The sequence below is a fragment of the Dermochelys coriacea genome, chromosome 17 (genome assembly GCF_009764565.3).
Source record: "Dermochelys coriacea isolate rDerCor1 chromosome 17, rDerCor1.pri.v4, whole genome shotgun sequence".
NCBI lineage: Eukaryota > Metazoa > Chordata > Testudines > Dermochelyidae > Dermochelys > Dermochelys coriacea.
This window is the reverse complement of record NC_050084.1, coordinates 8,017,047-8,041,768: the sequence shown is the minus strand read 5'-3', so window position 1 is coordinate 8,041,768 and position 24,722 is coordinate 8,017,047. Positions and strand designations below refer to the sequence as shown.

The 24,722-nt window shown below is 41.8% G+C and overlaps 2 protein-coding genes across 5 annotated transcripts in view; one reads left to right on the top strand and one right to left on the bottom strand.

Moving 5' to 3' along the window:
- SYNRG (synergin gamma) overlaps positions 1 to 18,233 on the top strand; it is a 129,560-nt gene extending 111,327 nt beyond the window's left edge. The window contains exon 21 of the mRNA XM_043499558.1: positions 17,466 to 18,233. Coding sequence (XP_043355493.1) covers positions 17,466 to 17,621 — 156 coding nt within the window. The 3' untranslated portion in view covers positions 17,622 to 18,233. The remainder of the gene's footprint in view (positions 1 to 17,465) is intronic.
- TADA2A (transcriptional adaptor 2A) overlaps positions 1 to 18,365 on the bottom strand; it is a 28,628-nt gene extending 10,263 nt beyond the window's left edge. For 3 of the 4 annotated variants that reach the window (XM_043499571.1, XM_043499570.1, XM_038375927.2), the window contains exons 1-13: positions 18,232 to 18,365; positions 17,125 to 17,231; positions 16,134 to 16,193; positions 15,009 to 15,100; positions 13,637 to 13,794; positions 13,028 to 13,116; positions 12,260 to 12,332; positions 8,409 to 8,472; positions 6,443 to 6,486; positions 5,468 to 5,578; positions 2,604 to 2,675; positions 1,829 to 1,961; positions 931 to 974 (exon numbers count right to left, since the gene is read on the bottom strand). In XM_043499571.1, coding sequence (XP_043355506.1) covers positions 931 to 974; positions 1,829 to 1,961; positions 2,604 to 2,675; positions 5,468 to 5,578; positions 6,443 to 6,486; positions 8,409 to 8,472; positions 12,260 to 12,332; positions 13,028 to 13,116; positions 13,637 to 13,794; positions 15,009 to 15,100; positions 16,134 to 16,193; positions 17,125 to 17,231; positions 18,232 to 18,256 — 1,072 coding nt within the window. In that variant the 5' untranslated portion in view covers positions 18,257 to 18,365. The remainder of the gene's footprint in view (positions 1 to 930; positions 975 to 1,828; positions 1,962 to 2,603; positions 2,676 to 5,467; positions 5,579 to 6,442; positions 6,487 to 8,408; positions 8,473 to 12,259; positions 12,333 to 13,027; positions 13,117 to 13,636; positions 13,795 to 15,008; positions 15,101 to 16,133; positions 16,194 to 17,124; positions 17,232 to 18,231) is intronic. The other variant, XM_043499569.1, reaches the window with a different exon arrangement.
- Positions 18,366 to 24,722: the final 6,357 nt, after the last annotated feature.

Sequence of the window (24,722 nt, the reverse complement as noted above, 5' to 3'; positions counted from 1 at the left end):
GGAGGGAGGCCAGCAGAAAGTGTTATGGGCCAGATTTTCGAAGGCTTTTGGTGCCTAAAGAAGCATACAGGTGCCTAGTAGATTTTCAAGTGTGCCTAGGTGGGATTTCAACTCCAACTGATCTCACCAATGTGAGTATTGATATGAGTGCACATGATGGAATTTCCTTAAAAACCAAGATAGTCACAGAAATGCTGTATGTGATCATGTAACTAAAGACGGTACCATACTGCATATGCACAAGGGGACTGAATTATGGTTGCATGGGTAACCTTAATTTTGGCATTTCCTAACTTCCAAGTGCTTGACTTTGCAACCTTAATATTTGTGGGTAATTCATATATAAATTCTCACATCTGCATACTGATAGGTTTATCATGCACACATCACTCTGACATGCGAAGAGACCCAGAAGCAGCTCCACATGACTGCAAGGAAAGGACAGCACATCTTTACCATCTTTTCAACCAACCCTGAATCTTGTTGCAGTGTAATCAGAAAAAACTCTTTTCCCCTGCAACACTCAATAATGCAGCTGTAAAGACTGATTCTATCTGTAAAGCCAAAAGGACCTAGAATTTCAGCAACAACCCATTGACTGCATCCAGAATGATGTGTGAGTTATAGACAGTGCTCACTTTTACCGTACTTGGGCATGAGGGTTGCGGATGGACAATTCTGTAATCAAGCAAGAGGCGCCACTCTCCTGAACTAACAGACTAATGTCACTGATGCATGGTAGAGTCTACTCAACACTTAGGAGGTAGTGACATAGCCAGCGTCGGCAAAATTTATGTTGCTCGGGTGGGGGTGAATATTCCACACCCTTGAGTGACGCAGTTATACAGACCTAACCCCAAGTTTAGACAGTGCTATGTCGATGGGAGGGCTTCAGGCTTTTATTATAGCTCCATCACAGAAAATAATTACCTGAATTTGAAGCAACTGGCATTGTGGGACTCAGGCCAGAATCACTGCAAGGAAATGAAACTTCAAATTAACTATGCATAACTTGTATAAGAACAGCTGCAAAAGTTGGCCCCTACACTACTACTTCCCATCTTGTAACAATTGGAACATCCAACTTGCATAATCCAGAGACGAAGCTTAGCAATTTACATATGTAAGCCTGATCCTTGAACTCAAAGGAATTTCCATGTTTGCAGCACTTTCCAGTACTGGCCCAGGAATAAAGACCAAAGATAAAAACTAGGGAAAATATAGTCCTTTCGCTAGACTATATTCTTAGACAGTACAGGATGCAAGTTGTACAGGATGCAAGTGGGGGGAGGGATAGCTCAAGTGGTATGAGATTGGCCTGCTAAACCCAGAGTTGTGAGTTCAATCTCTGAGGGGGCAATTTAGGGATCTGGGGCAAAAATTAGGGATTGGTCCTGCTTTGAGCAGGGGATTTGACTAGATGACCTCCTGAGGTCCCTTCCAACCCTGATATTCTGTGATATACATTTCCTTCCTGTGCATTGTAGCTTTTGTTCACAGCCCCAATTTAGTTTAGACGGCATATTGATAAAGCTGCTGCTGCTAAGATCACACTGCCAGAAAGGACATCAAATGTCATCTGTGTTCTCATTAATAACCTTAAGGGAAGACCCTTGTTTCCTGCAATGGATTTAAAGATATTTGTTTGACACTTAAGCACTATTTCCATCACTTAGGGCTTTTTTTCAATTTCTGTGAATTAGAGACTATTCTCCTCTCGCCCCATACTAATCTGGGAAACACATTTATTATTGCCAATAGAAAGAAATGTTGAATCTTTCCAATTAAAGTTGTGCATGGAAAAGGCCTAATCTTACTGTAACCATACATGTCAGCTTGTCGACTGAGCCATTGCTGGCAGGCGCTGCTGTCCTGGATGTACTGGAGGACTTCGGAAAGCATCGTGCGCTTTAGGCGCTCCTCCTCTCGCGTCTTCTTGAGGTGATCATAAGTTCTTGCACCTATAGCAAACACGTATCACGTTCTGACGGACTGTACTGAACCAGAATTCTCAGTCTGCTGTTCCCTTACTTCAATAAATAGGAAATGAATTGTCCCCTAATATTGGTCCAGATTCTGCTATCCTTATTAGAGTCCAAATGATTTCAGTGGGAGTATTTGTGGAGTCAAATACTATTTGGCATGTGAGGGTGTGTCAGGATCTGACCCTTTATAATTAATTTCAGGGCAAAAATAAGTTTCTATAATCACACTTCTGGGGCTGAATGAGATTTTTTTTTTTTTTTTTAAAGTCTGATTCTTTCCTTCACATTCTTCACCTGTTGGTCGATACAGTGCAGCTGCCCTGTCCCCCCCCATGGAAAGCACTTATGGCTACTGAGCTACAATACTAGTACTTTGATAGCTTTTTGGAGTGATGACTATGTTGAGCGTTGCTCGATGGTGCGTTCACCGGGCTATCCATCAACTCAAAATAGTTCTTCAAAAAACCCACTGCTCTCTTAGCAGTAATAAAAGACTCTCTTAGCTAAAGAGTGAGTCAAACACATTTAAAAAAAAAATCTTCTCATTTAACACATACTAAACGTAGCTTAAGCATCCTTCACTTCTCTCATAGGCTGAATAATCTCCCATGTACTTACTACAGAAGTTAGTGATTCCTGCCGTCCTGTATTCCTGTAGACGCCTTATTTCTCTTCGCAGTTCAAATTCCACTGGGTTTCCCCCCAACAGTTAGCAGCAGAGGAATCAAAAAAAACAAATGTGGGTAAATGCAGCTGTTAGTGAATGTTGCGGCACATTCTTTACTTGTCGGCCGTTCGGTTACTAAAGTCTATAGCCACAGATATTGTTAACTTTTTGTACTAGACCCATCTGTGATCTTGAGCAAGCAGAACCTACAAATTACTGGATGTGGTATGATATAATCTGATCACAACTTGGATTTATTTTGTAAGACCACTTCTAGATTATTTGGGCAGGGAAGCTATTTTAGCTTCAGGCTCAGGGAATTCCTCTAACCTACTATCAATGAGCCAAATGATGCTACTCTAGGGACTTTTATAAGACACTTTACAAACATTAACAATCCTCACAACACAGTTAGTTATCCCGAGTTTACAGGTAGAGAAATTGTACAGAGGATGTAGGGTCTGATTTTGTTCTCACTGACATTAACAAGAGCAGAAAGTTCTAAAAAGAAAAGGAGTACTTGTGGCACCTTAGAGACTAACAAATTTATTAGAGCATAAGCTTTCGTGAGCTACAGCTCACTTCTGGTCACATAGGGCCTCTGTACATTCAGAGATTGGAACATGAGAGACCCAAGGTTTTCAAACAAGTCCGGGGAGGGGCAATGTTTGGAAACCTATCCTGTATTTGTTTTCAAGTAGCTAGCTATATACCTTGTAGACCTCTTACACTATGCTACATTGTCTCTGATCCACGATTTTAATTACTGGATTGTCTCTAAGATTTTCCCTGGCTTGAATCCCCTTTTCTCTGTGGTCAGTTCAGTAGTGCAGTTAATCTAACTTTGCCCTTTATCTCCAGTTTGGGGATACTTATTAACCTGAGATTTAATTATACAGCTTTCTAGTACCAGTTAGTTTACAATAAGCAAAAAGTTTGTTTGGCTTCAGTTAGCGTATCTATATTGCTCAGGAGCCTTATGTAATTAATGTGTATCCCTGGCTATGTTGAAGGGAGCTCAGATTAAATAAAAAGGCCTCCCTATGGCTAGTAAGACAATGGGACTAGGTGCTGGAGTCAGTACCACCCCAAAAAGAGTAAAGATTTGTAGGATCAGACCCTAGCTCAGTATCTGGCTGTGTCATGAAATGCAGCCATATCTGGCATGGAACAGGACAGCTGTTCACACACTGCTTTGTGCTTGCTAATGAAGAGTAATTTCCCCCTAACAAAGCAACAGAATTTAGGTAAGCAGGATGCAATTACCCCCACGAGAATTTAACTAGGACATGCTGAGATGCATATTATAATTACGCAAAAAGAATTTGGACAATTAGATGATGGAACAGTTTGAAACCATTTAAGGTGAGGCACTTAATAGAGGCTGTGCTGTATAATTATGTCCTAGCTGAGAAAGCACACATGTATCTTACAGAATATACAATTAACCGCTTACTTAACCCGAATATAGACTTAGGTCATAGGTATTTTACTCTTTCTATGGTATAGCACGGCAGTGCATGAACAGTGATCTTCTCATGAAGAGGAAAGACTAGACCAGTTAGTATAGGACTGTAGTACTTCGTTAATTGGCATATCAAACAATACACTCAAATATAGATTCATAGATATTAAGGTCAGAAGGGACCATTCTGATCGTCTAGTCCGACCTCCTGCACAACGCAGGCCACAGAATCTCACTCACCCACTCCTGTGAAAAACTTCTCACCTATGTCTGAGCTACTGAAGTCCTCAAATCGTGGTTTAAAGACTTCAAGAAGCAGAGAATCCTCCAGCAAGTGACCTGTGCCCCATGCTACAGAGGAAGGCGAAAAACCTCCAGGGCCTCTTCCAATCTGCCCTGGAGGAAAATTCCTTCCTGACCCCAAACATGGCGATCAGCTAAACACTAAGCATATAGGCAAGATTCACCAGCCAGATACCCAGGAAAGAATTTTCTGTAGTAACTCAGATCCCACCCCATCTAACATCCCATCACAGGTCATTGGGCCTATTTACCATGAATATTTAAAGATCAATTAATTGCCAAAATCATGTTATCCCATCATACCATCTCCTCCGTAAACTTATCGAGTCTAATCTTAAAGCCAGACAGGTCTTTTGCCCCCACTGCTTCCCTTGGAAGGCTATTCCAAAACTTCACTCCTCTGATGGTTAGAAACCTCCATCTAATTTCAAGTCTAAACTTCCCATTGACCAGTTTATATCCATTTGTTCTTGTGTCCACACTGATACTGAGCTTAAATAATTACTCTCCCTCTCTGGTATTTATCCCTCTGATATATTTATAGAGAGCAATCATTTCTCCCCTCAACCTTCTTTTAGTTAGGCTAAACAAGCCAAGCTCCTTAAGTCTCTTTTCATAAGACAGGTTTTCCATTCCTCAGATCATCCTAGTAGCCCCTCTCTGTCCCTCTTCCAGTTTGAATTCATCCTTCTTAAACATGGAAGACCAGAACTGCACACAGTATTCCAGGTGAGGTCTCACCAGTGTCTTGTATAACGGTACTAAAACCTCCTTATCTCTACTGGAAATACCTCGCCTGATGCATCCCAAGACCGCATTAGCTTTTTTCAATGGACAATGCACCAATAAGAGTGTGGATTATTTAGTATACCCACCCAGGGCCATATTTATTTTACCTGAGGTAGCTGGGTGGGAGGGGAGGAGGAAAATCTGTATCATATCTATTTAGAGACGGCCATTGACAACTAATATAACAACCTGTCACCCACTTAAATGCTTACTCTCACTGAACAGCTTAAATATGAACAAAGTCAATAAAACACCTACATGCATGGCTTTCAATGAACTTGTCATGCTCCACTGGGCCTAAAATTCTTGCAAACCGTCGCATTGTTTCATAAAGGTCTTGGACCTCCTTGGGGTATCGTCTCTCCAAAACTGCAATGATAATAATTAAAAAAAAAAATGGTGACTTCTGAGCGCAATATCATTATGCTGGGCAGCAGAATTGGGACAGCTAGGCATTTTGCTGAGGGAGAAGAATCCTCTTCATATGGTAACTTCTAATAGTTCCCTTCACATGATACATGTTCACGCCATGGTAGGGAAAAATGATGTTTTGTTTTTTTTTATTAAAAAAAGGCGGGTCTACACATGTAGCCAAAATTCGCACTGGTTGTCATTGACATAGTGGTAAAATATGTCCCTGGAGCCTAATCTCCACTAAAAATTGTACTGGTGTTGCTACCAAGGCAGCTGACCAGGTAGGAATTTTTTTCACTGAAATTCCCCAGAGTAGACAGGGCCTCTGTGTAGTAAAGGGGCCCGATCAGATTGTGGCCTCGAAGTGGTATTGTAATACTAACAAACTTCCTCAAACTAAGTCACGTATCATGATCGTAACATATTTTTTTTGCGAAGGACAAAGCCATGAGTTAATAACACATCTGATATTACTTTTAGTGAGAGAGGGAACATAAATCCCACCAATGAAAGTAGACTAAAGGAATCTGAACAGGTCACCATAATCTGTAACCACCGTATGGGTCCAAGTTTGATACCAAATTTGATATTCTCCCCATGGTGACAAAATTACAAACGAAGTGACAAAGAATGCTATGGTGCCTGCAACTTGCAATTCTAAGTCCTAATATATGATGATGAGGTGCTGACTGACACTATCTTGAACATAGTATGTGTAAACCATTCTATAGTATACACTGCAAACATCCAGCATTTGAAGTCTATCTCTAACTTTGGCTTAAAGCCATTTTTAAACAGAAAGCTATATTTAGTACTTACTCTGAAATTTTCTGAGGTTGATAAGGCCATGGTCTCTTATAATTCTATAATTAAAAAAGAAAAAGTAGTAATAAGTAATAACTCATTTATTAATGCACAAATACAAACTTCAAAGGGGTTCTGGCAATATTTAGACAATTTTACACAAGTTCTAACTCTATAAATGGGGAATACATGATATTTTATAAACGATTAGTCAGCACAAGTTTGGGATAGCTCTCTTGGTTACCATGAGTTTAACCAGCAGGGCTCAAAGAGAGCTATAACCTCTTAAAAGGATCTAAAATAGCTTTTCTAAACACAAATGTCAGGTCTTTTGAATGTCTTATGTCTTGGCCCTCCAAAGCTAGAAGCAAGGCCTATGCTTGATTTTTGGCCAGCTTGGTTTAAAAAAAAACAAACAACAAAGTGGCTGTTTTAAAGCCACTCATGAGGTTTGAATGTTAGACTAAGCCCCAAGGAAATGAGATAATGGGCGGAGGATAGGTCAGATGGTCAGAGGTGCACGAGATGATCACAGGGCTCTGCAATTATCACATGGATATTGCCTGTGTGTGTGGTTATTTTATATACACACAAGTTTAAGAGAGAGAGCGAGTGTGCTTGCTTTTTGAGTAACTTTGTTAGGCCAGGTTGTGGCTGAACTTTAAATCTATCAAACTTATTACTTCCTCTGTCTATTTATATAAACTGCACAAGTGTTTTTCCATCCCACGTAGAACAGGATTTAATAGGCTTTGTGACAGTGATGTTAGCAGTTTTATGTTCTTTTAGGGTTTTGTCCTGCTTGGTCTATTAAAAACTTAACAGCCACTGACCCCAATGTGTAATACACAACTATTGGGGTTAAGACACCTTTTTTTTAATAAGACACATTATGTATCATCATGTAGTTTATGCCACACACATATTTTTTTAATTGGGAGAAGGAAGGGCAGATCTAATTGATTCTCCTTCTCTTTCAACTACCCTTCAAAATAACATGTTGTGTTGACCTTTTATTCTGGAAGGAGGGATGGACAAGTTTTGCTCCAAAGTTGTTAATCATCTTGGTCCTGGCAGTAAAAGGATGAATAACTTACAAAAACTGGACAAAGTATTTGAAAGATTCAATGAATAATTCTAGAGTAATGAAATTTGTTGAATAAAGTATTCAAACTTTATTTAACCACCTCATATTAGCAACACATAGTTATCTGTATTGTGTGTCCTCAGACACTTAGGAAAAGAGGCTCTAGTGTACTAACCATCATGATGTGAGCATATCTATGGAAAGGGATTGGGTTTAGTTAGAGTAGGAGACTGGGAGTCAGGCCTCCTAAACCAAGGTCTAAGTACCCGTGTCCTGGCAGCACAGTGTTTAGAGAAGGGAGCTGAGTTAGGATTGCTGGTTTCTACATCTGGATCTACCACTAACTCGCTGAGACTTCATTTAACCTCAGTGTCTCATTCTAAAAAATGGGTATATTATCTCACAGGGATGCTGAAGGGTTAATTATTTATAAATTGCTTTGAGATGCTTGTATTGAAAGTACTCTACTGGTGAAATTCACCACTGTGCATATGGCGAACACAAGGCCTATATGTTGCTTCTGCCTGGTTTTGACATCTTAAATGGAAGTTTACGGTGTGTAGAAGCTTATGCAGATCCTTTGTCCAGGGGGAATTTCACCAATATGTGCAAATTAATTCTGTTGTATGTGAATCTGCATACTCCCTGGCTTGTTGAAGTGTTAAATTCTCCTGCTTAGATCCATGTGGCTGATCTGTATTCTGTGCACATAGGGAAAGCAGAATATCAGAGTTGAGATCTGCTCTAATAGAAGTTTTCCTCAGTATTAGGTTTTTGGGATCCTTCTGGAAAGTGCTATTTAAAATCAATTACACTTAATGTCAGGATAGTATTACTGCACATAACACAGTGAGTATTGAAGCTGTGAACTACAATCACTGGTTGAGAACTCACTTTTTTCTCCTCTGCCTTTCCTTTAACCTGGAGTGATAGATATCTACAACTGCAATCTTCAAAGCTGCCAAGTATAGAAAGGAAGATCAGAAAAACAGATTAATTACATATGAGATTATCACACCAGGCTTCTCCCCAAATCCCCCCAAAACCTGTGTTCATCACAGCTTGAAAAAGCCCACTTCACTTGTACAAAGCAGGCCGGCTGCCTTTAATTCAAAGTGTTAAAAATCCCAAACCACTGAACTGTACAGCAGCATAAAGCTGCTACAGCAGTGGTGGGCAACCTGCAGCCTGCACGTGGTCCATCAGGGTAATCTGCTGGCAGACCGCGAGACTGTTTGTTTACATTGACCATCTGCAGGCACAGGTGCCCGCAGCTCCCAGTGGTCGTGGTTCACCGTTCCCAGCCAGTGGGAGCTGCGGGAAACGGCGTGGGCCACAGGTTGCCAACCACTGTACTACAGGCTAGATTTGTGCATACTGCACATCCCTATTTGTAAAACTGATTTCACTTATTTTTCCTAACACTATCACAAACGTGAATGTGAATCTTGAGACCCTGAACCCCTTTCTCCACTCCTTAGCAACATAGAAGCAACTGATTACAAGATCTGGAATGCATAAATGACCCAGGCTACTCCTAAGCCACATGCTGCATGGAAATGAGAAAAGAGATGCTACAAGAATTAAAATGATCTGCCTATATTTTTCCCCTTGGAGAATGCTGGAGAGACAGCTGTTGACCTTATGACCAAGAAAATCCAAGGTGATGTCACAGTCAAAGTGTCCATTACGGAAAAAGATAAGAAATGATCAGTATAGCTTCTAATAATAGGCAGAGATCCTCCGCTTTGAAACCAAAAAAACTGTGCACGTATCTAGAGTATATCCAAATATAGTTTGCCTGACCCTTTCGATTCCCTTCTCTAACAGCATTTGCTCTAAAGATACCTGAGTTGCAGTGAATGAAAGACATGTTTTAGGCCAACTAATCCACTAGTTGGCATCACTCATCCATACAACAGGAAAAATGTAAATTAATTTATGTAAGCAGGTGCCATTCGGGGTGTAATCCTGTCTTTGTAAGCATACATTGGATATAATCCAATCTCACCCCTTCTCAGAGGAGAGAAAAATCTTAAGGAATCTATTTTAGACAGCTGTAGCAGAGCCTCCTCAAGAGCTGTCTCAGGAATAAACATTGTGTAGTGTTTTAAAAATAGTACTTTTAAAAGGACATTGCCAAGTTTCATGGCACATGTTTTCACGCCAACACAATCAGAGTTTTAGTCTATATCTAATCACTTCTTCAAAGTCTGCAGAAGGCCTTGGTAAAATGCTTTCTGATATTAAGAGTAAAAATTTTTTTTTTTGGGAGGGGGGAGGAGAGAGTCTAGATGAGGACTAAGAATTAACACTATAATGCAGTCTCTAATAAAAACTCTCAATGTCTAAGATTTTTTCAAAAAGCCCCTGACTGAACTACAGATTGGTAATCATTTGTTTCTTTCATCCTGTCCATTTTACTATATTTAATTGCAATATCAATTATCTACTTGCATGCACTTACCAACTTACATGTGCTGCACACAAAGAGTTAACTGTAATAACGTATTTCACACTGCTCCTGAAGCCATCTTGTCAGCTTCAAGAAGTAAAAGTGAAGGATCCAGATTATTTGGGGTGGTAAAAGCTGGATGACTCAGCAATTACAAGCGTTCTGTGCTCCTGATAAGACATTTGGGAGTCTAGATGCCTTACGTTAAACTGCATTCCCCTTTCTTGTGGGAGTAGTGAGAAACCGTGTAGAGCAATGCAAGGAAATATAATTAGGATGAAATTAAAGGGACAGGGGTCAGGTAGCTTAGACCTGAAAGAGATGATGATCATAAAACGAACCTGGCCAGTTCATTTTCATTGTCTAATCGGAGTGAATTTCTTGAAGCAAGATGTGGAAAGTAAATTAGATTTCAAAAATCCATTTTTAACACAATAGTTATGGTAGGAACACTGAAGAAAATGTGTGGCTTTCTTAAAAAGCCAAACAAAACAAATGTAGGCTAAATGTCGGGCAGGGGGCGGAATTCCTATCTGAGAACTCTGTGTGAGATCCTTATCCTTGCGCTAGTCCCCTTTATGCTGAGTAAGAGGGCAGGAGCCTTTTGAAGGAGCCCTAAGTACCCCAGGTGTGGCTGACAGAATACTGTTGCCTATCCTGGCCCTTCTCACAAGCCCCAGTGAAGATGGTATGCCCAGAGGAGGAGCTGGGAGCAGGAGGGACATATTGGGACAAGCTGCAGGAATTCCAGGCAATGCTGCAGCCCACAGGACAACCAGGGGAGACTGCCATAACTTAGGCCTCCGGTATGTTGGAGGACCTCTCCAGCCCCCAGAACAGCCAAGGACTGGGAGAGTATAAAGGTGGCTTACAGTCTCCTTATCCACTCTCTTCCACTGGGTTCTGAGTTCTGTGCTGTACCTCTTTGAGGGATATCTTAAATGGCTAAAGTTGGGGAAGGAGGAGGAGAGAGCATGCAATTGGTGTGGAAGATTGTGTCCGTAAACTGGTTGCAATGAATAGCAAATGTATGAATAGGCTAAAATAGATGAATTAGTGAACAGTACCAGGACACTGTTTGTTTATTTATTTGCTTGCATTTTGATTTGCCAGGAGTTAATGGAGAAAATGAGAGCAGCTGTATTTACGCATAATTTCTTACCACACATGTTTAAAGAGGAAGAACTTTTTTTATCGTCAGAGAGAACATGTTGAATCTCTGCATAATGTACATTAGTCAGTGACTTGATTTATAATGCAGACAAACTGTTGCTATTCCAAGATTATAGTTTAGAGATGGAAATATTCCTGGGAGTCAAGCAAAGGTTTAAGTATTACAACGTCACGTTCTCTGCTGTGTCCTGGTAAACTTCACACTGAAATTTGGAATGACTGGGCTATGCAGAACTGGAGTTTCCTCTGTGACTCCAAGGAACACTAAGGCTTTCATGGTCAGGGTTACATAAAAAGAATGAAAACCAGCATCCCAATAATTAGATGGAGAACTCTGAAATGTGAGCATGGTACTGCTGAATATTCAACAATGTTTATAAATGACAGAGACCAGAAATCCTCTTTCCCCAAGGATTTAAACCTAATTCAATTCTAATACTTACTTTTGTTTGGTACCAATTAGGCAAATTTGTTCACAGAATTTCAGTGAACTCATATTAGAAACTCTTCTTTGAAAAATATTAGAAGCTGTGAGTGTAACCCTCCTTTTCATGGAGGGGAAAAGGAAATCTTTACATTCACCTATGCCACTGCAGTTCAGTGTACTCACTTGGCTAAACAAAGATCACAATATCTGAAGAGGATAATATTTTGAACTCACTGTATAGGGCTTAATCTGCACACCGCCTACTGTTGCCTGTATCAATACCACCCTGCTAGCAGATTTCACAAGCTAAGCATAATTAGAACTGGTGGGAAGACTTTCAAGCAACACCTAGATGCAACAGGAAGTGGTATTAGTAATTCACTAGATGTGGTTGGGCCTTATTAAGATGTTCCACCTTACAGTTGGCTACATTTCAGTGGTGGGTAAGGCAATTTCTTTATGTGTAAATATAGTCTGTACACCCATTGTTCAAAATTAAGGCAGGAGCATTGGATTGAAATACACTATAGAAATGCAAGTGTTACACTCAGCACACACAATTGAGAGAATTCTATTAAAATTTAAACTTTGCCCCAAAAACCCATATGTGCAGAAATATCGATTGAACCATGTTGAGCAGGCATTTTGAGACACCACTTTCAAACATTCTTCTCAAGACATGGGACTTACCATGTAAAATGTCTGAGTCATCTTCCACAAAATCTATATCTCTCAAATCCCATTCAGCATAGTTGTCAAATTCCTGTTCAAAGAAGACCAACACATGCTCACTAGTTAATTCTAGGAATCTTGATAACTCACTGGAGCAGATGACAGAGCTGAAGAATGACTGCCATTGCTCCTATTCTGTGTGGAAAATTCTGCACAAAAATTGAAAAATAACATGGGCCAATGGGGGCTGTGCCTGCTTATTCTAGGATTGACTTACTCCTGGTATGTTAATTATGACATTAGTGATCACTGAATGAATAGAAGCTTGCTTTGTAAGAGGACTTTGAAACCTGATCATATGGGCCTGATCAAAAGAAACTGAAAGCAACAGGAGCCTTTTTGTGAACTTCAGTTAGCTTTGAATCAGGCCCATATGCATGTGTCTCTAGGAAAAGTAAACTAAAAATAAGCTGCCCCACTTTTGTTGAGCATCTCATTCTTCTAGCCTTCTTGCATAAGAGTCATTCATTATCAGACTTTTGGTAATGCCTTACAACTCTTATTCACAAACTCATGGTTAGCTGCTTCTCATGCCCTGTAGTACACCTCTCGGTTTATAAATGGAACCCCCTAAAGTAAGGTCATGGCTATCCTTGGTTTTATCATCCAATCCCCTAATTTCCTTTAATACTTTTTATATGAATATTTAAGAAAATCTGTAGATAGAATGAGTGTGTGTGTGTCCCTAGTCAGTAGCAACTACAAAATAAGATGAGAGATTTTTACCTCAATAAAGTCAGCTCTAGCCGGCATATACCCAGCCATGTCCCTGGAGAGCAAGGAATCAAAGGTAGGTCGTGGAGGATCATCAGCAGCTGGAAAAATATGGGTTTTAGTTGCTGTGAATTTTTAAATTTGACATGTAAATGCAAAACAGACTGCAGTTCTAAAAAAGGGTATTCCCTTTGCAGATGCAGGAGGAGTTAGTTAGCTAAGACAGCCTTATTATTTTGTAATTAGGATGGGTAAAAGTGCTGAGTCCATTGGGGTAAGGTGAGGTACACTCCGTTCCTCAGAGAATCCTCTGCCCAGACAGTTAACCAGCAGCATTTTTGAGGGGTTCACCTTCTTGGGTTCAACATCAGGTGACTTCATTCCGTCATTCTCCCACAGTGCACCTAATGGAGGGAGTGCAGCATATTTTATGTACCAAAAGGCTTGGTCCGGGATTTGGAAAATCCCATTCTTAAATATTCTGTGGTGATTCACAGACCAAATATTACTCTCCTTTTTGAGTAAAAGCAAAGTACACACCCTTCTCCAAGGTTCAATCTGAATTCCCTGAATGTTTGTTTTATCTTAGAGACAGTGCCCATCCCTATGGTGGATACTTACGGTGGAATGGAATGGCCGTGTCAGCGTTTTGTGACTCTTCTGCCTGCTTCAAGTTCAGCAATGTAGATGCAAACAAGGGATTGTTAATGAAGTGTTTCATATAATGTTTCTCACACTCCTCCTTTGCTTTTGTGCACATCTGATTGGCCACGTCCTGCCTAAGGAGGGGAAAATCCCAAAGAAATTGGCTGAATTTTCACTAATGGAAAAAAGAACCATTTAAAGAGAGAGCTTGGCACGTTCAGCCTAGCAAAATGAAGGCTGAGGGGGGAATATGATTTCTCCCCAGATGTAGTTATAGAAAGTAAATAGCAGGGAGGGAGAAGAGCTATTTAAGCTCAAGGACAATGTTGGCATAAGAATATATGAACTGGCTAGGAATAAATGTAGGCTGGAAATTAGATGATGGTTTCTAACACTCAGAGGAGCAATGTTCTGTAATAGCCTTCCGATACAAGTAGTGGAAGCAAACAACTTAACTAGTTTTAAGAAGGAGTTTGATAACTTTACGGCATTATCTGAGTGGGTTGCCTGCAATAACGGGATTGGACTCGATGACCCAGTCTTTTATTCTATGTTTCTAAATGGAAATTCAAACAGGTTTTCAAATTTAATTTTGTCTGCAATTACATTCAAGAGATCTGATGTAGTTCTGTATAAAGCAGAGCCTGGAGTTCTGTTAATTTTAGTCTGGCCGTTAAGTATGGACCACATCTTAATACAGGCATTGTCTTGTGAATGGGAAGGGAGATGGCTCCCAATTGCAAGCCTGATCTCCTCTAATTTGCGAAAGCCTAATATCCTTGTAGCAACTACAATTACTTGAATAATAACAGACTAATACCAGAAAAGTAATTATTTTTAACTGTCTTTAATGTGATATAGCAGCGGGAAACAAGAAGAGCCAGCACCATGTGACCAGCCAGCTCTCAGGAGACCACAAGCTTTATGGACCATCTGTGGGCCACAGACCACAGTTTGCGAATTTTTGTCTTCAGGCAGTTTACATATGAGTAAAATGAGGCAGGGTGAAATTAAAGGCCTGATCGTGTTAGATGTCGAGCTCCCTCAAATTCCAATGACTTCTGTGGGAGTTGAGGGAGTTCTGCACCTCACAGGAGGTGCTTCACATCTCTCAGGATTAGGTCTTCAGTGCCTTCCTCAATGTCAAACATAGTTAGTGGTAGAGCTGGGAATGGACCCCCTGATCTTTCATTTCTCCACACTAATGGTTAGATTGGACTCTTAACCGTGAGGAATATGCTATGTTGTGTGCCAGAATATTCAGCACTCAGATCCTGACCCAAAGCTCTCAGAAATCAGTGGAAAGACTTGATTTCAATGGGCTTTGGTTCAGGCACTAAATTCTCACCAGTTTCCAAATCCACAATCCATCACGGCCTCTAGAAGTGCCATTTCCTCCTGAGCTGTCCAGCTGGGATCCAGGACAGGAAAATCTGACGTCTGGAGAGAAAAAAGAACAAATCTCAGGGTCCCTCTTTGTACAGATCGCCGCCTACAGAATCAAAGAAATTCTGGTGCTACCTGGCAGTAAGAGCTCAAGCTGCTTTGGTACTGGCCATTTAAAAGCTTCACTTTGTCCCAAGGCAGTTTTATGTCAATAAGTCATCTACCATAATTACTGCTAGTTTGTGAAACTGTCATTATAGACGCTCTAAATATAAAAGCAACATTTAATGTATCTACCAGCTATAATTCAAAAAAGTGTAGTGTCATGAAATGAAATCTGAATTGTTTTTTAAAAGAAACTTATTTAAACTTTTTCATTGGGAGAGGGAGGAAGCAATTTGTCCCTATGGTAAAATAATTGTCTATTAATTTTTCTAATGAAAGCCTGTGAGCCATATATGGACAATAAAACACAAATTAAAAAACCTCTACATATTCCATAATGTTAGACATGGATATTTTTTCTTTAATTTCAGTAAGAACATAAGAGCTGCCATACTGGTCAGACAATGGTCTATCTTGCCCCATAGCCTGTCTCTGACAGCAGACAACACGAGAGCTTCAGGGGCAGCATACAGAGCCACCCATCTTCCACTCCCAGTTTCTGGTAGTTAGAGTTTAGAATCACCCTGAGCATGGGATTGTATCTTGATCATCTTGGCTAATAGCCATTGATGGATCTTTCCTTCATGAACTTATCCAGTTCTTTCTTTGAACCTAGTTATACTTTTGGCCACCACAACATCCCATGGCAATGAATTCCATCGGTTAGTTGTGAGTTGTGTGAAACAAGTACTTCCTCTTGTTTGGATTAAACCTGCTGCCTATAATTTCATTGGATGACCCTAGATTTTAAAAAAAAAATTAAATCTGCTACTGGGCTAGTTTTCTGACAGTTATAAAATTCTGAAAACGAGGTTGTGTACCTAACTGACTTTTAATGTGAGATTAGGAAACATGGGTCTAACTTCTAGAAAAGGAGAACAAAACCCAAGATGAAGAAAGATCATTTAAATTGTATGTTTACCATGATTTCATAAGTATGATCGCTCTGGTGTTTCTTATACTCAAATCCTCGTGTGAAACACTGCAAAATAAAAGATTAAAACCATGTTACTTTCCTGCCTCTTCCTTGAGAATACATTTAAGTTCTGGTTTTTTTATTGTGCATTAACTACCAAAAATTGTCCTCTTTATAGATAAAAGTGGATTTTTATGGTTATTTAGTCCCCTCCTACACTCAAAAACCCAAATTTGAGTTAATCTGTTGTTGGACTGTTTTCACAGTGACTCATTCCAGAGGAAAGAGAACAGACATTTATATGCAGGAAAGTACTAGAAGAATCTTGCTAAGGCCTAGGTAATCAGTGGCAGTTTCTGGATGGGCCTGTTGTCCACACAGCACCAAGGTATATGCTTTGGGGGGAGGGATAGCTCAGTGGTTTAAGCATTGGCCTGCTAAACCCAGGATTGTGAGTTCAGTCCTTGATAGGGCCATTTAGGGATCTGGGGCAAAAATTGGGGACTGGTCCTCCTTTGATGACCTCCTGAGGTCCCTTCCAACCCTGATATTCTGTGAATAAAATTTCCCTTTAGTTAAAGGAAGAAATAACTTGTCACCCATCTTTCCCAGTTTAATACTATATAGAGGATGGTTCATAGCTATGTACTGCAAATTAAAAGGAACTCCGCTTACATAAGACCTGAGGTATACTAAGTGATGAGACAAAGGCATGGTCTAGCTGTCTGTGTCCACTGGACCATATCTTTCTCTCTATGTGTCCATGGGTGCCTAATCAAACATTTCACCTGCTCATGCTGAATTCCACGTTTCTCCCAACCTCCAAATTTTCTCTACCATTTCCCTGTCTCTGAGCAAATATTTGTCAGATGAACATGAGTTGATACGAGACTGACTAGTAACTAAAAGGTGATAGGCAATGGTTTATCATTTCGAAATAGCTTTGATGACCTGCTTCTCAACAAGGCATACACTTCCACTTTTACACGCCGCTTACCTGCAAACACAGGAGAAAGGGAGGAGGCCCACATTCTGCACATTTGATGTATGGTTCCATGAGGTAGGAAGAGCAGCCTCTGCAAGGTGGTTTATCAAAAGGGTCATCTATGAAATCAACAAGAAAATACGCTGAAGGAAATTTAATGCAACACAAGCATGATATTATTGTTTATGCAATCATCCATAATCACTAGACCCTTGTATTTTTAATATAAAGTTAGCAGTGTATCTATATCCTGTGTGGTCTCAACAGTTGATATTACATTTTAAAAAATAAACTGTTTAAGCAATAAGAGTTTACATGTTACAGCTGATGTAACCCTTTCTTCTCTAATGCAGTTTCAGCTTCCTCAGCTATCTGTTGGAAGTTCCTCGTCCAACTTCAGCTGCAAGAGAGATCCTCACCTTGACATCTTCCCAGAGATGGTGAAATTTATAGATCATCACTGGGGCCAGATACTGTCATGTGCTGGGCATCTTAAACTTGTGCAATGAAAGTCTATCCTATTGAAATCTATGAATACTATCCTGCAAAAATGCAAGCAGCACGGACTGGAAGACCAAAGAGGTCCTTTCTAACTCTAGTATCTATGATTCAGTGCTTTTGAAATCTGGCTGAATCACAGACCAGGAGACCTAAGTAATAGATTTATCTAGGGAGACTGCACAGCACAGGTAATGGCAGCTGTCCCATCTGTTTGCCCCCAAAACAATCTAAAAAAATAGTCTGTCGGGACGAGAAAGATGTTCTGTTTCTATAGTCAATTCAAGCCTTGGCATCTCTACGTTTGTCAAGAAGGGAGTTAATTAATGCTGTGTAGTGGTCTGTGTTTTTTTTTGTGTGACAGATTTATTCAGTGGGATATTTATATTTTATTTAAAACTTTATATTTAAATAAACAACTGGGATACTTAATTTGTTTATTTAACTAGACTATTTCCATTACCAATCCCCTGATCCACCCAGGGCCCCCATCAAATTATCTTATGATGGTTCTGGGGCAAAAACCATCACATGGATCAAAATGCCCTATTTCTCAGCAACCCTCAAGCGAGGGAAGATTTATTTAAGACCTCTCTGTAAAGCTCTGTTTATTATACTTACTACTGAAGGAGGCCAGGCGTTCCATCCTCCTCACACTTGTGTTCTTCTTGAGAACAGCAATAAAAGCACCCCTCCTTGTACAGCACTCCTCGGTGTAACACCAACACCAGTTAATGTGTTTACCAGGGTACCATCCAATCGAAAGAGAGGAGGCTGTTACGCAGCCCCTAGAATCGATAAGCTCCTCTAAGATTGTACCAACTACTCAAGCAAAAGAGCTGTCAGTCATTGCAACAGAGACCATCTGAGGTGGCTGAGAGTCTGTTCTCTGCAGGTGAGAGAAGAAACCAAATGCAGAAAGACACAATTCATAGTATTAAGAAATCTGGAGCTCCAGGATCATCACTTATCTGAAGAGAAGACTGATGTGACCTCAGTAAAGGTGGTGATTGCCAAGGAACTGTAACATCATGAATCTTGAGTACTTTGCTAATAAGATGTCCTTCATTTGCTCTGCAGAACCATGAGCTGGGCCTTTACAGTTTTATATATTTGTATTAGGCAGATTTAGCCTCTTCCTTACTGCTTATTTGTGATTAATAAAAGAGTCCTAGAAGTCCTGAGAGTTGAAAACAGAAATTTCCTTCATGGAGTAGTGAAAGTTTCTTCTAGGAGCATACTCATCCCAGCTAAGTTACTGGACATTATAGAACCAATAACTACTTTTAAGAGCTGTGAGCTGGCTGGCTGTATATTCTCCCCTTTTCATGCAACAGTACCAGGGCAACTATATTCCTGTCAGAAAAGAAAATAAGTAATTTAATTTGAGGATCTAAGTGCTTCACAAACATTAACTGATGCACCCTGCAATGAATTCTTTTACAGAGGTCAGTACCGTGGTAGTAGTATCTCCAACTTACTAATAAGGAAACCAAGGCCAAGGAAGTGAAGTGACTTGCCCAAAGTCACAGAGCAAACCAGTCATAAACCAGGGAGCAGAGTCCAGATTCTGTTCTAGCCATTAGATCACACTTCAGATCAAAATTCCCGGAAGAGAGCAGGACAGCAATCAAACTCACACTTCCCCAGAGTAAGGTACAATTTGTTAGTAACAGAAACTTGCTACTTGAATCTATTTTAATTAAATCTGATTCCCCCCAAGAATCTATAATAACGTAAGTTTCATTGTGTGAAAGATGTAAAATGTATCAGTACCAATAAATAAAAACACCCAATGGAGGATTGCAATAGAAATGTATGTTAAAATAGAGGGCTACTGAAATTAGGTACAGGATAAGGACCCTTTCAACTCTAGGCAAATTTCAGAGTAGCAGCCGTGTTAGTCTGTATTTGCAAAAAGAAAAGGAGTACTTGTGGCACCTTGGAAACTAACAAATTTATTTGAGCATAAGCTTTCGTGAGCTACAGCTCACTTCATCGGATGCATTCGGTGGAAAATACAGTGGGGAGATTGATATACACACACAGAGAACATGAAACAATGGGTTTTATCATACACACTGTAAGGAGAGTGATCACTTAAGATGAGCTATTACCAGCAGGAAGGGGAGGGGGGAAGGAGGAAAACCTTTTATGGTGATAATCAAGGTGGGCCATTTCCAGCAGTTGACAAGAACATCTGAGGAACAGTGGGGGGTGGGGTGGGGTGGGGGGTGGAGGAGAAATAACATGGGGAAATAGTTTTACTTTGTGTAATGACCCATCCACTCCCAGTCTCTATTCAAGCCTAAGTTAATTGTATCCAGTTTGCAAATTAATTCCAATTCTGTAGTCTCTCGTTGGAGTATGTTTTTGAAGTTTTTTTGTTGAAGGATAGCCACTCTCAGGTCTGTAATCGAGTGACCGGAGAGATTGAAGTATTCTCCAACTGATTTTTGAATGTTATAATTCTTGACGTCTGATTTGTGTCCATTTGTTCTTTTACGTAGAGACTGTCCAGTTTGACCAATGTACATGGCAGAGGGGCATTGCTGGCACATGATGGCATATATCACATTGGTAGATGTGCAGGTGAACAAGCCTCTGATAGTGTGGCTGATGTGATCAGGCCCTATGATGGTGTCCCCTGAATAAATATGTGGACAGAGTTGGCAACAGGCTTTGTTGCAAGGATAGGTTCCTGGATTAGTGGTTCTGTTGTGTGGTGTGTGGTTGCTGATGAGTATTTGCTTCAGATTGGGGGGCTGTCTGTAAGCAAGGACTGGCCTGTCTCCCAAGATCTGTGAGAGTGATGGGTTGTCCTTCAGGATAGGTTGTAGATCCTTGATGATGTGTTGGAGAGGTTTTAGTTGGGGGCTGAAGGTGATGACTAGTGGTGTTGTGTTATTTTCTTTGTTGGGCCTGTCCTGTAGTAGGTGACTTCTGGGTACTCTTCTGGCTCTGTCAATCTGTTTCTTCTTCAGCAGGTGGGTATTGTAGTTGTAAGAATGCTTGATAGAGATCTTGTAGGTGTTTGTCTCTGTCTGAGGGGTTGGAGCAAATGCAGTTGTATCGTAGAACTTGGCTGTAGACAATGGATCGTGTGGTGTGATCTGGATGAAAGCTAGAGGCATGTAGGTAGGAATAGCGGTCAGTAGGTTTCCGATAAAGGGTGGTGTTTATGTTACCATCGCTTATTAGCACCGTAGTGTCCAGGAAGTGGATCTCTTGTGTGGACAGGTCCAGGCTGAGGTTGATGGTGGGATGGAAATTGTTGAAATCATGGTGGAATTCCTCAAGGGCTTCTTTTCCATGGGTCCAGATGATGAAGATGTATCAATGTAGCGCAAGTAGAGTAGGGGCATTAGGGGACAAGATCTGAGGAAGGGTTGTTCTAAGTCAGCCATAAAAATATTGGCATACTGTGGGGCCATGCGGGTACCCATCGCAGTGCCAACGAGAGACTGCTGAATTGGAATGAATTTGCAAACTGGATACAATTAACTTTAGGCTTGAATAGAGACTGTGAGTGGATGGGTCATTACACAAAGTAAAGCTATTTCCCCATGTTATTTCTCCTCCCCACCCCACCCGCCACTGTTCCTCAGACGTTCTTATTAACTGCTGGAAATGGCCCACCTTGATTATCACCATAAAAGGTTTTCCTCCTTCCCCCCTCCCCTTCCTGCTGGTAATGGCTCATCTTAAGTGATCACTCTCCTTACAGTTTTCAGAGTAGCAGCCGTGTTAGTCTGTATTCGCAAAAAAGAAAAGGAGGACTTGTGGCACCTTAGAGACTAACAAATTTATTAGAGCATAAGCTTTCGTGAGCTACAGCTCACTTCATCGGATGCATTTGATCGTAAATGCATCCGATGAAGTGAGCTGTAGCTCACGAAAGCTTATGCTCTAATAAATTTGTTAGTCTCTAAGGTGTCACAAGTCCTCCTTTTCTTTCTCCTTACAGCCTGTATGATAAAACCCATTGTTTCATGTTCTCTGTGTGTGTATATCAATCTCCCCACTGTATTTTCTACCGAATGCAAAATGAAGTGAGCTGTAGCTCACGAAAGCTTATGCTTAAATAAATTTGTTAGTCTCTAAGGTGCCACAAGTCCTCCTTTTCTTTTTGCGAACTCTAGGCAAGTACGGGGAAGAGAAAGGAGGTACTCTAGTCCAGTGTTTCTCAACCTTTTCGATACTCGGGACCTGCCTGCTGCCTTCCTAAACTGGGCCCGGGAGACCTCAGGGACCAGCGCCATGGAGCGGTCGTTGAGAAACACTGCTTTAGTTTAGCATGATGAATATCATCCTCCTACTCCTTGTTCCAGAATAGGTGCAGTTCCTGGTAAAAGGATCAGCAATGCAAAACATAACAAGATGGACATCAAGGCACATCCACGGCACTGTCTTAGGGTTTTATAGGGCCGTCCATCACCATAGTATCGGAGCCCCTGCCCCCTAAAGTCAAAGTCCCTAGGGGTCTTCCTGGAGTTTCTGACCTCCATCCACCCCTCCAGAACAAAGGGCACCCAACCCATCCCCCCCAGAACCAAAGGGGACCCTACTACCTGAGCCCTCATCCCCCAGCACCAATGGGACCCCGCCCCCCCCCCGGCACCCCTAGGCTAGAGCCTCGCCGCCCAACTGACCCCGCCCCTGAGAGCCGTGCGGCTGGGGTTTGCCTCAGCGCCCCCTAACGGAGGAAAGGGGGAGGCGTGCCCCCGGCGGCGCGCGCTCCAACGGCCAGAGCGCGCATTTGGGGTGGGCGGGAGCGCGCAGCCACCCGCTGCCGGGACTCGGTCCCCGCTCCCCACTTGGTATCTCCCTGCTTCCCCCCCCCCCCGTAGCCACATGGTCTCTCCCCCAGCTCCCGACCCGCTTTGCCCCCCGCCCTTCAACTCACGCCGGCTTCGCCCAGGCCCCGACCCCGACTCCACTCCAGTCCCGGCGGCCGTCCCCACGTGCTCAGGCTCGGCGCGGCGGGAACGCGTACGTGCGCGCCCACGGGGCGGGAGGGCGGGGCCGCGGCCGCGGCCGCCGCGCGGTTGGGGTTTAGGGTCGCGCCCACGGGGCGTGGGGGGAGCGAGTGTGTGTGAGAGACAGTGGGTTACGGGCTTTGGCTTTCATAGCGGGGGGAGGAGTTGGGGGGCTTGGGGTCGCCCCGCGCGGGGGGGGGAGGAGTTGGGGGGCTTGGGGTCGCCCCGCGCGGGGGGGGGAGGAGTTGGGGGGCTTGGGGTCGCCCCGCGCGGGGGGGGGGAGGAGTTGGGGGGCTTGGGGGTCGCCCCGCGCGGGGGGGAGGAGTTGGGGGGCTTGGGGGTCGCCCCGCCAGAAGGAGGAGTTGGGGGGCTTGAGGTCATACCCTGGGGGAGGGGGTTGGGGGAAGGAATTGTGGAGTTTGGGCCGCGCCGCAAGTGTGTCCGGGGGAGTTGTGGGGTTTGGCATCATTCTGTTGCAGATTTGTTTGTTTTTTTTCTGTTTGTAAAAACAAGACACTCTTTAGCCTGTATTTAGAAACAAAGGCATGAAAGCCATCTGGAGGCTCCAAAGTCCATCTCTGGACTTTGGCAGCACCATAGTTCCTGCAAAGCTGCAGAATAACGATCAATTATTGGTAAATATTTTCTTATTGGCTATAGATTGTTTGGTAAAAAAAAAAAACTGCAGGTCTGGCCAGTCTCCTTGCCCTGTGTGCGGCAGCCTTTGCAAGGCGTAACGTGTTTAGATTTACCTGGGTGTCTCCTCGTTGGTAGTAGGACTTCTACCATTTATATGAATTTGAAGGCTGTTGTTTTATTTATTTTTGCAATGGGCCTGTTTCAGCGAAACATTTAAATTCTTGCCCTTTATTTAGTTTTTAATCTCCAGTCACTCAAATAATTTACTCTTAATCCTGGTTTGCACATAAATTAGTTTGGCCAGGTCCTCAGATGCTAGGAAGTAAAATTAGAGCCATCTGAGGAACTGTCTGTAAAAACAGCCGACACCTGGTATGTTATGTGGTCATGCATTTATCCATGTTATAAAATAGGGCTAAGATTCTATCTGCACTACATGTTGGCACAATTTTGGATTTGGGTTAGTGTTCCACTTTGTTGCACCCAGTTTACGTAACTGCCTATGTTTGAAGCATAAATGGGCATGCTGAGTCTCCTGACTGTTCTCCTTGTAGTATATGGAATTTAGTGACCACTTATAGGTAACCACTTATAGAGTTGGATCTACAGTAGGGGTTTGCACCAGTGTAACTACAGTGAGGTAGTCCTCATGTAGACAGGGCTCTAATTAACAAAGCTGTTATTTAAATTGTCACCCTTTGACTTCCTGCTAAACTGAGTTTACATGTCTGAGAGCAAGTGTTTCACAGACCATCTGCACACTCTAGAAGATAGTACTGCATCAAATAACATTTGAGAGGTTTTTCCCCAAATCATAAAGGCTAGAAACATTTTATATTGCTAACATTAATCTCTACAGAAGTGTATATTGCTCTATGGGCCAGAGGAATACATGAAGCAGTCAGCCTGCTAAAAAGAATGACAGAATGCTCAGATTTCAAAAGAGGGGAGAGGAGCACCCATAACGGTGGTGGTAAGAAGAAAGCAAGTTTGTTTTAATTAAATCTTTCAAACAAAAAAAAAACAATGATCCTTTCCAAAACACTGTCCTAGACCTGTGTATCTTTGTGTAAGTGAAATAACAAGGAATTCAAGCTGTTTTCCATGGATGGCAGAATGACCAATAATTCCTGCAAATATCTCATACACCGATGCATCACCCCTTCATGATAGACTCAGCCAGGACCCTCCCATAGGTGATCTAGAGAGGAGCCATGGGAAACTATTGAGAGTATTAGTCTTGGTACAGAAAAGGGTGTGTGGTGGAGAGTGAGAAAAGGCTCCATTAGAAGAGAAGGTAAGAAGGAACGTGAGGAATGAGACAGGCTATAGGATGATATGAAGGCGGATCTGTAGGTGGTAGGCAGTTATCCAAAGCTTTGAGATGAAGATGAGGCATTGAGATTGTGGGTCATATTGTTCCTTCTCTCTGCTCAGCATAATTACTGCATTTGTTGTTTGAAGCTGCTTTCTTTCACAATTTGTCTAGAAGTT